The sequence below is a fragment of the Phycodurus eques genome, chromosome 11 (assembly GCF_024500275.1).
Source record: "Phycodurus eques isolate BA_2022a chromosome 11, UOR_Pequ_1.1, whole genome shotgun sequence".
Classification (NCBI taxonomy): domain Eukaryota; kingdom Metazoa; phylum Chordata; class Actinopteri; order Syngnathiformes; family Syngnathidae; genus Phycodurus; species Phycodurus eques.
Window position 1 is genome coordinate 25,763,514 of NC_084535.1, and position 14,736 is coordinate 25,778,249.

The following is a 14,736-nucleotide window of genomic DNA, read 5'->3' on the forward strand; positions in this document are numbered from 1 at the left end:
ATACTTGTATACTGTATCCATCCATCCATCCATTTTCTGTACAGCTTATGCTCACAAGGGTTGCGGCCGTGCTGGCCGTCACAGCTCAAATTATTCTCTAGTATTTTAGACAAAAGTTAAAACACCAATGATCTCTAGGGGGCATTCAAGGATTGGCCACTGACATAAGTTTAGGACAAATCAACATTACAACAGACAGAAATAATGGGTGCTAACTTTCTGTAATTAAATTATTTAGGAAATGGTGTTAATAACATGCTTACTCTAACTATCTACTGTCCCAGCTATATGGATGGGTGTTGTCCAGAGTTTGAGTACGTTCGACTTTTTTTTTGTTTTTTGTACCCCACCACACGCTGCGTTGCTTAAACGTGGCATGCTCCTCGTGTACATTCTTCACATGCTCGATCAAATTTGTTGTGTTGAAGCATTTAGAGGATGTACTTCAGTTGTGCACAGACTGCAAACAAGTTACGTGTTGTTTGTCTGAGACACCGCAAAATAGTCCCACAACGACGTGTTTTTTCACCGACAAGATTGAATAATACTTTATTGGCCGTTAGATCATGACTGTACTGTGCAACAAAGCACGTGACAAGGCTAAAAATCAGAATCATCTTTATTTGCCAAGTATGTCCCAAAAAAACACAAGGAATTTGTCTCCGGTAGTTGGAGCCGCTCTAGTATGACAACAGATAGTCAATTGACAGAGAACACTTTTTAGACATAAAGACATTGACAAACAAAACAGTCACTGAGCAATAAAGGGTTGCTAGTTATCTGGTAATGCCGGTACATTTATTATTATTTTTTTAAATTTATTTTTTGACAATTGTGCAAAAAGATGCAGAGTCCTCTAGCACTTAGAGCAGTTTGAATGACTAATATTGCAATAGGTCGGTGCAATGGCCATTGTGCAAAGGGCGCCGAGACTTCAAGGAGTGTATGCGGTTTAAAGTGACGAGTAGTGCGATCATCTGGGACAATGTTGATTGTGCAAATGGTGCAGATACTCCTCAATCAGTGTGTAAATGGAGCAGATGCTACTCTGGTATGAGTGGCCAGTATTGGTCAACAACAGATATGCAGCGTGGCGAGACTACTACAGTGAGTGCACGAGTAATATATAATTGGCCCCACAGAAATGTGACAATGAACTCAAGTAAAAAAATTGCCAGCATGTTGTAGGTTAGGTGTTTAAGAAGTTGATTGCAAGAGGGAAGAAGCTATTGGAATGTCTGCTAGTTCTAGTTTGCATTGATCGGTAGCGCCTACCTGAAGGAAGGAGCTGGAAGAGCTGTGGAGGGTCCAAGAGGATTTTGCACGCTCTTGTCTTAGTTCTGGCAGCGTGCAAGTCCTCAAGGGTGCGTAGGGGGGTACCGACAATCCTTTCAGCAGTTTTGATTGTCCGTTGCAGTCGGAGTTTGTCCTTTTTTGTAGCAGCACCAAACCAGACTGTGATTGAAGAAAACAGGACTGATTCGATGATCGCTGTGTAGAACTGCCTCAGCAGCTCCTGTGGCAGGCCGTGCTTTCTCAGAAGCCGCAGGAAGTACATCCTCTGCTGGGCCTTTTTGAGGACGGAGTTGATGTTGTTCGCCCACTTCAGGTCCTGAGAGACTGTAATTCCCAGGAACTTGAAGGTCTCGACGGTTGACACAAGGCAGCTGGACAACGTGAGGGGCAGCTGTGGCGAAGGATGCCTCCTGAAGTCCACGATCATCTCTACAGTCTTGAGCGTGTTCAGCTCCAGGTTGTGTCGGCCGCACCACAGCTCCAGCCCCTCCGCTTCCTGTGGATGTGCAGACTCGTTAACATCCTTGATGAGCCCGATGACAGTGGTGTCATCTGCAAACTTCAGGAGTTTGACAGCCGGGTGCGCTGAGGTGCAGTCGTTCGTGGAGAGAGAGAAGAGCAGCGGAGAGAGGACACAACCTTGGGGCGCCCCAGTGCTGATGCTGCGTGTGGATGAGGTGGCCTCCCTCAGCCTCACCTGCTGTGTCCTGCCCGTCAGAAAGCTGTAAATCCACTGGCAGTTGGCAGGTGAGACGCTGAGCTGTAGAAGCTTGGATGAAAGGAGTTCAGAGATGATGGTGTTGAACGCTGAGCTGAAGTCCACGAACAGGATCCTCGCGTAGGTCCCTGCACTGTCGAGGTGTTCTAGGATGAAGTGCAGTCCCATGTTGACTGCATCATCCGCAGACCTGTTCGCTCGGTAGGCAAACTGCAGGGGGTCCAGCAGGGGACCTGTGACGCTTTTGAGGTGGTCCAGCACGAGACGTTCAAAGGACTTCATAACCACAGATGTCAAGGCGACAGGCCTGTAGTCATTTAGACCCGAGATTGCAGGTTTCTTGGGGACTGGAATGATGGTGGAGCGTTTGAAACAGGATGGTACTTCACACTATTGAAGATCTGAGTGAAGACTGGCGCGAGCTGGTCCGCGCAAACTTTGAGGCAGGATGGGGACACGTGGTCTGGGCCTGCCGCTTTGTTAATCTTGTTGTTTGAAGATGCGCCTCACATCCTGTATGCGGATGGTTAACGCAGAAGTCGGTGGTGTCATAGGGGTCGGTGGTGCGGCTGGGTGGGTGTGGGGTGTGAAAGTGTCCTTTTCAAATCTGCAGTAGGTATTCAAGTCGTTGGCTATTGTGCTATTGTTCTCAGCTTGGGAGGGAGGGGGGGGGTCGACGCTTGTAATTAGTCAGCGATTGGAATGCATGCCAGACTGATTTAGAGTCGTTAGCGCTAAACTGTTTTTCCAACTTTGCTGCATAGTTCCTCTTTTCAATGTTAATTTCTTGAGTCAGCTGGTTTCTAGCTCGATTATTCAGGGCCCGGTCCCCGCTCTGATATGCGTCCTCCTTAGCTTGGCGAAGCTGCTTAAGTTTGGCAGTGAACCACGGCTTGTTGTTGTTGAAAGTGCAAAATTACTTTGTAGGTACACAAACCTCTTCACAGAAACTGATATAGGATGTGACAGTGTCTGTTCCGTATATTCATTCAGGCTGCCAGCTGAATTTTCAAAGTCACTCCAGTCTGTGAAGTCTAAACAGCTTTGAAGTTCTATCTTTGCTTCATCGGTCCACTTTTTCACTGTTTTCACCATAGGCTTCGCGCATTTAAGTTCTTGCCTGTACGTCGGTATTAAGTGAACTAAGCAGTGATCAGATGAACGGCGGCACTTGGCGGCGGAACGTCCAAAGTCTTTACTGGTCTTTATCAGAAGATGAAGCTCGTCCATTTTGTTGGGTAGGGAGCGTACATTCGCGAGGTGGATGGACGGAAACGGCAATCTGTATCCTCTCTTGCGGAGTTTCACCTGGATACCGGCTCGCTTCCCTCTGTGGCGTCACCTCCGTTTTCCATGCGCCGAGGACCGCGGTCGCTGCTCCGGTGAGTAACTCCGGGAAAAAACTGAGCGGATTTGTGAAAGTTGGTGAAAGAAAGTTCGAAGTAGCCTCCTTGATGGTTAGCAAGTCTCCCCTTGTGTAAGTGAGTCGTGTCATGTTTCCAAAGACGAACGAAAAACACAAAAACAAAAACAATACTTGAGAGCGCGTAACCGTGGCAACCATACTGGTAGGCGCCATCTTGAATGAAAAAATAAACTATCTTTTGGATTCATATGCGACGAAGACGCTGTGTTAAATGTCTTGTGCGGAGCCGATCGATGACGTCATTGATCAGATCGTCGACTTATGACATGAAAGCCGATCAGCATAAAATTCTAATTATCGGCCGATACCGGTAACACCGATCAGAGCGGTCTACTTTTTTTATGGACCTTGAGTTTCAGTTCTCTTCATAGATTTTCGATTGGATTCAAGTCAGGTGATCGGCTGGGCCATTCAAGCAGCTTTATTTTTTATTTGAAACCAATTGAGAGTTTCTTTGGCAGTATGTTTTGGATCATTATCCTGCTGAAATGCCAACCCTTGTTTCATTTTCATCACCCTCGTAGATGGCAGCAGATTTTTGTCAAGAATGTCTCGGGGCATTTGCCCATTCATCCTTCCTTCAATAATGTGAAGTTTACCAGTTCCATTTGCTGAAAAGCAGCTCGACACTATCATGTTCCCACCTCAGAACTTTACTGTTGATATGGTGTTTATAGGGTGATGTGCAGTGCTTTTTCTCCTCAAATGTGGTGTGCATTATGGCATCCAAACAGTAACATTTTGCTCTCAACAGACCAGACTGTATTCTCCCCGTATTTAAATGGCTTGTCCAAATTTTGTTCCGCAAATTTTAAAAGAGCTTTGACATGCTTTTTTTTTTTTTTTCAGCAATGAGGTCTTGCTTGGTGAGTGTGCATATTGGGCATGGCGGCAGAGTGCATTACTCACTGTTTTCCTTGTGACAACTGTACCTGCTAATTCCAGGTCTTTTTGAAGCACTCCACAGGTGGTCCTTGGCTCTTGGACAACTCTTCTGATTATCCTTTGCATTTCTCTGTCACGAATCTTGCGAGGAGCACCTGATCGAGGCAAATCTATGGCGGTATAATTGGCTTTCCACTTATGTATTATGGCCCCAACCGTGCTCAGAAGCTTAGATATGCGCTTGTAACCAATGCCATCGTAATGTTTTGCAACAATTAGTTTGCGATGGTCTTGAGACAGCTCTTTGCTCTTACCCATCATGAAATGTGTCTTGACTCACGCCTTGGCAATGAGACCTTCTGGTTGGCCATTAAATAGGACTGAAACAGCTGATATTCATTTGCACTGATGAGGGGCTGGATTGCTGTTTAATTATTGATAGATTTTAGGTGTTGTCTTGGCTTTCCATGCCTTTTTTGTGCCTCCCTTTCTTAATGTTTAACACTTTTTCCCTATGTCGTTACACATTTTTACACACAACCTAATTTCTGAGCTTATTTGTTTTACTTTCTTTGTATGTATGGATTACTTAGGTTGTTCCCAACATCTGGTGAAATTTTCAGGTCAATAGCACCTTTGGAAGTATATTTAGTAAGAAAAATGGTGACGTGTTAAATACTTATTTAAGCTGCTGTATATCATATTTGTATTAATAAATGTAAAAGGTTAATACATGTATGTAACTTTTATCAGAAGACACAAGCCATAAAATATATATATTTTTTTAATCAATTTTGGCTTCAAACAATCATGTCATTAATGCTAGGCCATGCAGCCAAACGGGACAGGTTAAAAGAAAATGATAGCTGACTTCCTGTGTATGCTATGCTAAGGAGCATAACTATGCAGTATTCCGCCTTGGTCACTTTTTATTTCTATTTGCTAAACGCTAGAATAATGAAAAGGTTTTCTTTAGACAAATTTTTTGACTTCCTTTGAAGTCAGAAGTTTATATACATTTCATTAGTATTTGGTACCAATGCCTTTAAACCGTATGATGTGTGTCAAACATTTTGGATACCCTTTGACAGGCTTCTCACAATAGTTGGCAGGAATTTTGGCCCATTCCTCCTGACAGAACTGATGTAACTGAGCCATGTTTGTAGGCCACCTTGCTTGCACGTCCCTTTTCAGGTGTGGCCATAAATCTTCAATAGGATGGAAATCAGGGCTTTGTCATGGCCACTCCAGAACAATGACTTTTGTTATCCTTAAGCTACTTTGTAACTAGTTTGAGAGTTTGCTTCAGATCCATTTAGAATACCCATTTGCACCCAAACTTTAACTTCCTGGCTGATGTCTTGATGTTGATTTAGTGTTTCCACATTATGTTCTTTCCTCATAAAGCCCTCTATTTTGTGAAGTGCACCAGTCTCTCCTGTAGCAAAACAACCCTATGATGCTGCCACCCCTGAATTTCACAGCTGGGATTGTTTTCTCAGGATTCCAAGCTTTTTTTCTCCAAACATAACCATGCTCATTATGGCCAAGCATTTCAATTTTAGTGCCATCAGACATGTCTCCAAAAATTGTCATTGTCCCTGTGTGCATTTGCAAACTGTATTATTTTTGTATATTTCCTTTGGAGTAATTCCTTCTTCCTGGCAGAGTGGCCTTTCAGCCCATACAGTACTCGTTTCACTATGAATAAAGACACACTCTTATTGGCTTCAGCCAGCATCTTCACAAGGCCTTTTGCTTTTGTTCTTGGGTTGATATGCACATTTCAGAACAACACAGAACCTTTCTCATTCCTGAGTAGTGTGATGGCAGCACATTCCCATGGTGTTTATACTAGTGTATAATTACAGATGAATGTGGCACCTTCAGGCATCTGGAAATTGCACCCAAGGATGAACCAGACTTGTGCAAGTCGACATTTCTCTTCCTAATATCTTGGCTGATTTCTTTGGACTTTCCCATGATGTTACAAGCAGCGTGTTTCAGGTGTTCCTTCAAATACATCCACAGGTGTGTCTCTAATGAACTCAAATCTTTTCAGTAAAAATATCAGAAGCTTCCAAAGGCATGACCTTATCATCTGGGGTTTCCCAAATTGTTTAAAGGCATAGTAATATTACTGTATGTAAAGTTCTGACTTTGAAGAAAGTTATTAAAAACAGTTACCAAATAGAAATAATTTTGATCATCCTAATTGACCTAGAACAGGAAAAGGTTTGTCTGATTTCATGTCAGACTGTGAGGGGGAAAAAAAGTGTCTTTTTATACAGTGTATGTAAACCTTTTGGTTTCAACTGTACATTTCTGACTATATTCCTGATACATTTTTGAATAATACCTTTCTTAATTTTTAAACTTTAAAAAGTTGCTTTCATCTTTTTTTGTCAACAAGACTGATTGCATTTTGTCATTTGTCAACAGACTTCTTTGAGCTTTACGTTACTGCGCTTTTAAGTAAATCTCCTTACAGGCAGATATCCAGTATTACAGGGGATAATCTGAAGTAATAATTATAAGCCTCAGACCTAAAATGATTAATAACTGCTACTAGATAGGCTACCATACAGTAAGTCATTGAGTTCTTTGAAACATTTTTGAGTAATTGTTTTGATTGGCAATGTGAAGTACAAACTGTTGAAGGTCATGAGTGGACTGGATCAAGAAAGTTGGACATCAAACTGCACAACCGGATGTGGTGTGTGTGTGTCGTGCTTGATTACGTGTCAAATTACTTCATTAAAAATATGTCAGTTTTGAGCCACATTGCCAGCTGGCTGTGGAGAGAGTGTGAGCATGTGAATCACCTACAATCATGCAGAGTGAGTGTGGGAAGATGATATAATGGTAAGCAGCCTGAGTAAATAAGAATAGGACGTTGGGATTTTCTATGTTGTCACAGTTGGTAGTCGTGTGGAGGGGAGGGCTGGGACTGCTGCCTACAAGAGGTAATCCAGCCGTTACAGTGCCTGTGTGGATTTTCTCCAGGTACTCTGGTTTCCCCCCCACATCCCAAAAACATGCATTGTAAGTTAAATGAAACCTCTAAATTGCCCGTAGGTGTGAATGTGCGTGGAAATGGTTTTTGCCTGCCTTTCGCCCAAAGGAAAGCTGGTGTGACCCTGCCACCAAGCTTCCAGGCCGCGGAGGCAAAAATTCTCTTTGTGTCGGGTGTCAACGCATTGTAAATCACTAATCATCGCCTCCATGGGAGCGAATGAGCTAAACTTCTTACCATGCTTTGTATCGTTTACATTGTCATGGGGCGGCACGGTGGACGACTGGTTAGAGTGTCAGCCTCACAGTTCTGAGGACCCGGGTTCAATTCCCGGCCCCGTCTGTGTGGAGTTTGCATGTTCTCCCCGTGCCTGCGTGCGTTTTCTCCGGGCACTCCGGTTTCCTCCCACATCCCAAAAACATGCATTAATTGAAGACTCTAAATTGCCCGTAGGTGTCAGTGTGAATGGTTGTTTGTTTGTTTGTGCCCTGCGATTGGCTGGCAACCAGTTCAGGGTGTACCCCGCTTCCTGCCTGATGATAGCTGGGATAGGCTCCAGCACGCCCGCGACCCTAGTGAGGAGAAGCGGCTCAGAAAATGGATGGATGGACATTGTCATGGAGGGCGAGTAGTGGGTAGGCAAAGACTGAAAAGCATGATGCCAATTGCAGAGCTATCGTGTCATGAAGTCGCAAAACACCGAAATACAGTGTTATCACCAAACAAATGTAAATTATCAGACAAATATAATCCAAGTGAATTTAACATACTGTTTTTAAATGATGATTTCATTTATTAAGGAAAAAAACTATTCAAAGTTACCTGGCCCTATTTGTAAAAAAGTAATTACCTCCCTTGTTAAATCATGAATTAATTGTGGCTAATCACAATCTTTGGTTGTCACTGATCACACCCAACCTCCAGACCTGTTCAATCAAGAAATCACTTAAACAGAATCTGTCCCGACAAAATCAAGTCTGACAAAATATCTAAAAATAAAAGACAGAGATAGATTTGTTAGCTTTGCTAGCTTCATAATAAAGTTACTAAAACCTTTGCACATGACTCTGTGTTTATGTGTGAAATTAAAACGACAAATAGGAAATCTTTGCACTTAGCGGTATTTCTCTCTCTCTCTCTGTCTCTCTCTCTCTCTCTCTCTCGTGCAGGAGGAGAAAAAAGGTGACTTTCAACCATGAAAACATGTACTCGCGCAAATGTGATAAAATGTTTCGCCGCCTAAGCTGAAAAAAAGGTCGCATATGAGAGCAATTTGGTCGCAGTTTCGAGCCCTGTTAATAGTAAATATTTATATATAAGATAAAAAAAAATTTGTCCCACAACGGGTAGTTTACCAGCATTTCAGTAGCAATAGTGAATCTCGGAGATAAAAATTTATAATATAAATAGCATGCAAGAAAAAGTACATTCAGAAATAGAAATTTAAAGTATTCTCTATGCATGAGCTGTCCAATTCCATCTATCAGCAATGTTATTTGTTTGTTTTAATTTTGACGTTTGAGATCTGATTAATCTAGTTTAATGGACTTTCTTTTTTTTTTTTTAAAGAAAGGTTCAAAACAGAATTAGTAAAGCCAAGGTTGATGCAATAAAAACAAAATGACAAATATTGAACCCATAATTTATTAACCGTTTCGATTATAGAGTCATGATTATGCTGAGGCAATTTAACAGTATGCAGAAATATTTATTTCCTATGACATAATATACTGCAATAACAGAGTAACTGCTATGTAACATCTATTTCATTATTTTAAGTGTGTGAATGTCAAATACAGATAAAAACACATAGTGTGTCCTCATATTGATATATAAACATCAATATAACTTTAAAACAAAACAAAATAAAGGTTTTGGACAGATGTATTCATTTTAATATGAGGACACACAATGTGTCTTCGTATTGTCATAATTACACAATGAGAATGTTGTACTGAATATTACACATAAATTGATAATAGTTACAGGTCCATTATGTTCAGTGAATATTGGCTGGTTAGGTTAGCTGTGATGAGATGGATCTAACCTTTCTTTATGGTCACATTCTTTCTGTGAAGTAATGGAGAGGCGGTCCTTAGGTGTGGTTATACAAACGCCGTTTTATTTTCACCCCGACAAATCAAAATCAGGGCAGAGATTCTTTCTACCCACTCATGCAAACATGCTCCTCCCTGACAGATACCAACACTATCACCAAGTGAAAATGACCACTCCAGTTGCATGGAAGGTGGGATACCTAAAGGCAGATGTACTGTATATCAGGCTCTGAAGTTTCTGAGTCAGAGGCTGCACAAAGAGGTACTCATGTACGGCAGATGTAATTTACATTGTTGCCCCTTATTAAGTATCAAAGCTATTTATTTTTTTTATTTTGTTGTTAAGTGTGCTCTGGTTTAAAGGCATAAAAAGCCGTATGACAAAAGTAATGAGTGGACCTGCCTGTTTTAATGACTATGATAACTCGAGGATGCAAATATCGTAAAAGTATGTTGCCGAGCAGCTAGTGCCTTGGCTTTTTGAAATGTGTGTTTTGGGAGATCTTTTTGATTGATGGAGCGTAACGTATGAATTAGTAACATTGCTTCAACGAACAACATTCTTCTATGAAATAATGGAGGGGGTAGCCGTAGGTGTGGTTATAAAAACGCCCACAGTTGATGTGCCATAGGCGGTTCCTCAGAAACAGGGCGGAGATTCTTCCCAAGAACACAGCCAATCTGTCAGTTCATCCTGGCAACGATAGCGGCAAAACCCGGACAAATACACCGTATTTGCGTATAAAACGATTTGAAATCAGCATGAAATACAGGGAGCTCTGCTGAATACATTCACCATTATGTAAGTGTATTTTACCTTAAAGAACCGCGCGACTAAAAATAAAACACAGATGTGTTTGTTGAGGTGTTTAAGAAAAAAAGTATATAAAGTGGGTACGGAAAGTATTCAGACCCCCTTACATTTTTCACTCTTTTTTTATATTGTAGCCATTTGTTAAAATCATTTAAGTTCATTTTTCCCCTCATTAATGTACACACAGCACCCCATATTGACAGAAAAAAATTGAATTGTTAAAATTTCTGCAGATGTATTAATAAAGAAAAACTGAAATATCACACAGCCATAAGTATTCAGACCCTTTGCTCAGTATTTAGTAGAAGCACCCTTTTGAACTAATCCAACCATGAGTCCGATGACACGACCACAAAGTCGATCATCGAACTGCGACCTAGGGTGTCCTGGTGCCAAGTGCACGTGTGGACACCCTTATGCTTGAACATGGTGTTCGTTATGGAGAATCCGTGATGACCACAGAAGTCCAATAACAGAACACCGCTCTGGTTCTGAGGGGCCGTTCATCCCAATCACGCCCTTCTAGGTCTCACTGTCATTGCCCATGTGCGCATTGAAGTCCCCCAGCAGAACAATGGAGTCCCCAGCGGGGGTGCTGGAGAGCACTCCCCAAGGACTCCAAAAAGGGTCGGTACTCTGAACTGCTGTTTAGTGCATAGGCACAAACAACAGTCAGGACCCATCCCCCCACCCGAAGCCGCAGGGAGGCTACCCTCTCGTCCACCGGGGTGAACCCCAACGTACAGGCGCCGAGCCGGGGATCAGTAAGTATACCCACACCTGCTCGGTGCCTCTCGCAGCGGGCAACTCCAGAGTGGAACGGAGTCCAAGCCCTCTCGAGAGGACTGGTTCCAGAGCCCAAGCTGTGCATGGAGGCGAGTCCGACTATATCTAGTCAGAACTTCTCGACCTCATGCACCAGCTCGGGCCCCTTCCCTGCCAGAGAGGTGACATTCCACGCCCCTAGAGCCAGCTTCTGTAGCCTTAGATTGGATCGCCAAAGCCTTTGGCCTTTGGCCACCGCCCAGCTCGCACTGCACCCGACCCTTATGGCCCCTCCCACAGGTGGCAAGCCCATGGGAAGGGGGCCCACGTTACCCTCTTGGGCTGTGCCCGGCCGGGCCCCATGGGTGCAAGCCAAGCCACCAGGCGCTCGCCTTCGAGCCCCACCTCCAGGCCTGGCTCCGGAGGGTGGCCCCGGTGACCCACGTCCGAGCAAGGGAAACCTGTGTCCATTTTTTTGTCGTCATCATAAGGGGTCTTTGAGCCGTGCTTTGTCTGGTCCCTCACCTAGGACCTGTTTGCCATGGGTGACCCTGCCAGGGGCATAAAGCCCCAGACAACTTAGCTACTAGGATCATTGGGACACACAAACCCCTCCACCACGATAAGGTGATGGCTCAAGGAGGGGAACAAGGGGCGTGTTTAGTGTTATTCAACTATTTAATTTATGGCAAAATGGAAATACATTTTATATATATACTGAGATAAAAATTACATTTTATCTCAGTATATTTGTTGTTATTTTGAATGAAAAGGACATTTGGTTTTGAATATTTCTGTATTATCGCATGTGGCCAGACCAACCTCAATAAATAGACCTTAGACTCATTGAAAAATTATTTGTGACCCTTTAAGATTTTTATTTGACTACTGCTATTCTCGAATCACCAATGCTGTTAGTTTCAGTAACTGGCTGAAAGAGGAATATAATTTCAGTAGGTCCTGACAGTGATTTCGTACTGCTGATGCAGAGTACCGACTGAGTTTCCAAATTATGGGCCTGTCTCTTTTGAGTTTTCGGTACAGAGGAAGTCACACATAATTGATGCACGTTGTTAGCGTTTTTGGCATTAGAATTCTTATTCATGCTACTGCCACCTACAGGACTTAAGTAGTCCAAGTGGAGTGATTTGTGTGACTGTGGCATATGTATGAGGATTATGATTTTTTTTATCGCTGTTGGATAACATGAGAGGTACGATGGTCAAAACAGGTGCAAAAGACTCATATGCTTACCTTGTCGAGATACCGGGTTTCCTTATTGCCCACCACATTCCGCTCAGAGAGTTCTCCACCAAGAAACACACCCGGCACATTTATTGTAGTAGTCCTACTTCTGATTTGGACAATCCTTACAAATTGTGCAATTTACACCAAATTAATACCACAGCTTTCCAAGATGCAAGATTATTTTACATTTTTACTTGGTAAATTTAACATCCATCCATCCATTTGCTGAAGCGCTTATCCTCACTAGTGTGCTGGCGTCTATTTTGAATAATGTTATTCCAGGAATTACTTCCAGACGATTGACTATTTTTCTTCTATTTCTCTTCTTTTTCTTTACTTATAGGTGAATTATTTCCAGTGTTACAACTATACCACTCAAAATCACGTGAATAATATATATATTTTAAATGTTTTCTATTTCCTTTCAGATACAAGCCTTTCTTCCCATTCCAAGTGCAGCCACCTCTGGGATCGACCTCCGATTTAGAATTGTCAGTCCAGGACAGCAGACTCGTGGAAGGCCGTCTCAAAGTCACTCTTATTGAATGTAGCAGGTTAGTCACTGGATGGACATTGTCATGTCATCACGTTCACCTGACATTGGTCAACTGTCAATGTATGTCTCATTCATTCATTCATGGTTGTGGATAGAGTTGAGTTTGGCGACATGTCCATGCACCACATACACAGGAGTTATAGTTATTTTAATCCACATTCTGCGCTCTGCTTACACTAAAGCAACCAGCCGACAGCGGATAATAGTTGTCGCCGAGCGAGGAGAAAGAAGAGACCACCAAATGCTGGCAGGAACACGCCAGTGATGTCCCGCTCACTTGTTGTATGTGGGGCGGTCAGGGCGGGCACTCTGCATGTAGACAGATCTGACCCTAAAACGAGCCAATTTCACCATGGCAAGAAATATGCTTAAAAAAAATATCAATAATTTTTCATAATTGGGGTATTTTTAGAAAAGTACAGTGGAACCTTGATCAAACGGACCCCGATATACTGTAACAGATATTGGATAAAACGGACGGACTGAACAATGTGTTCAAAAGTAAGTTTGCATTGGTCAGTTAAAATGCCCTGACAAAGTCTGTTAGTTCCAGATTTGGCCACTGTTGTTTACTGGCGCTGTGGCACAATGCAGGCATGGAATGGGAGTGACGTATTTCCAGGTCACAGATATACAATATGACTAGATCCAATTCCAAAAGAGGTGCCTCCACTGCCCACATGGGGGCCAAGTTGGATGTAGCGCATTGACGTCGCGTTCATGTGATGACGATTCTATTTCTATTGTCTCTTGTGCATGGAGTGCATTGCACAGAGAGAGAGTGGCATGACTGCAGTGCTAATTCTGAGGAATACAAAACACCCAGTCTCCGCAGTCTGGAACATGCTATTTTGGTACAGTAACAGTTTTTTTTGTGTCAAGCCATTTACCTTTGCCAACAGTTTTTTTGTCAACGCATTTACCTTTGGCAACAGATTTGGAAGTAGGAAGCACACTAATTCCTTGCGGCTCATGAAAGCGACTCGCCTATGATGAGTACTGTACGTACACCATGACTAAGCACATGCATGTTAAGTTTGGCTAAAATGTGAAACTTTCAATCATTTTCAAGCTTTTTGTAAAATATTTATTTACAACAACTTTGTATTGTCCTGGGCATTTTAGACCACAAAAAAACAACTACAAAACAATAACTTTGTACTGTACAGTAATGGGTGCAGTTGGCCTAAAAAAAAGTGCTTGATTGTTACGGACAATCGGCTACATCGGAGGACGCCTGCCACTATTATTCCGTTACATCCAGGTTCCTGTGTATACCACTGACACGTTAACACACGTGAGAACTATTGTGAAGAAAATGCATGTCTCCTTTAACTAGAGATGGGTGTTTAACAAAATGTAATTAATCGATTGTAGAGAAATAATCCTTAATTAATTGATTTCAAGTATCACCTTATCCATAATTAGTATTTGCCTTCACATAATAATAATAAATAATCAATCAATAAGTAAAATAATAATAAAAATAAATGAGATTTAACAAAAAACCAAAAGGGTTTGACAATTTATTGTGGGAGCCGGTGCCCATGCCGCAATCAATCACAGAGCCGGGACGCTGTCCACCGCCCCAGAACTGCAGATGGCCCCAGCGGGAGCCTCGTTGGCCGTAGTGGGGACGGCGATGAAGTCCATAGCACTCCACCAAGACCCCGATCCTCGTGGAAGCAGACGCCTGACACCTGACCCTGAGGAGCTGCACGCATGTTCATGGCAGTGCCACAACCAGAGCTGGAGCTTTTCTAAGCTTCGAAGCAGGATTATGTACTGCATTTATTTCACTTCAAATTCTGTGGACTGCTATGCAGTACCTGTATTTGATTTGGTGATGGTTGTTTATTTTCTAGTAAGTTAACACTTTTTTTTTTAAATGGTAGTTTTTGTTGAGTTCAATTACACAATACTTATTGTGATCTTTTTTTTAAATCTCACACTCG

At 42.5% G+C, this 14,736-nt stretch overlaps 1 protein-coding gene across 1 annotated transcript in view; it reads left to right on the forward strand.

The window, feature by feature from the left end:
• The window catches only part of pdzd8 (PDZ domain containing 8), a 79,864-nt gene that overhangs the window by 10,539 nt on the left and 54,589 nt on the right, over positions 1-14,736 (forward strand). The window contains exon 2 of the mRNA XM_061690499.1: positions 12,654-12,779. Coding sequence (XP_061546483.1) covers positions 12,654-12,779 — 126 coding nt within the window. The remainder of the gene's footprint in view (positions 1-12,653; positions 12,780-14,736) is intronic.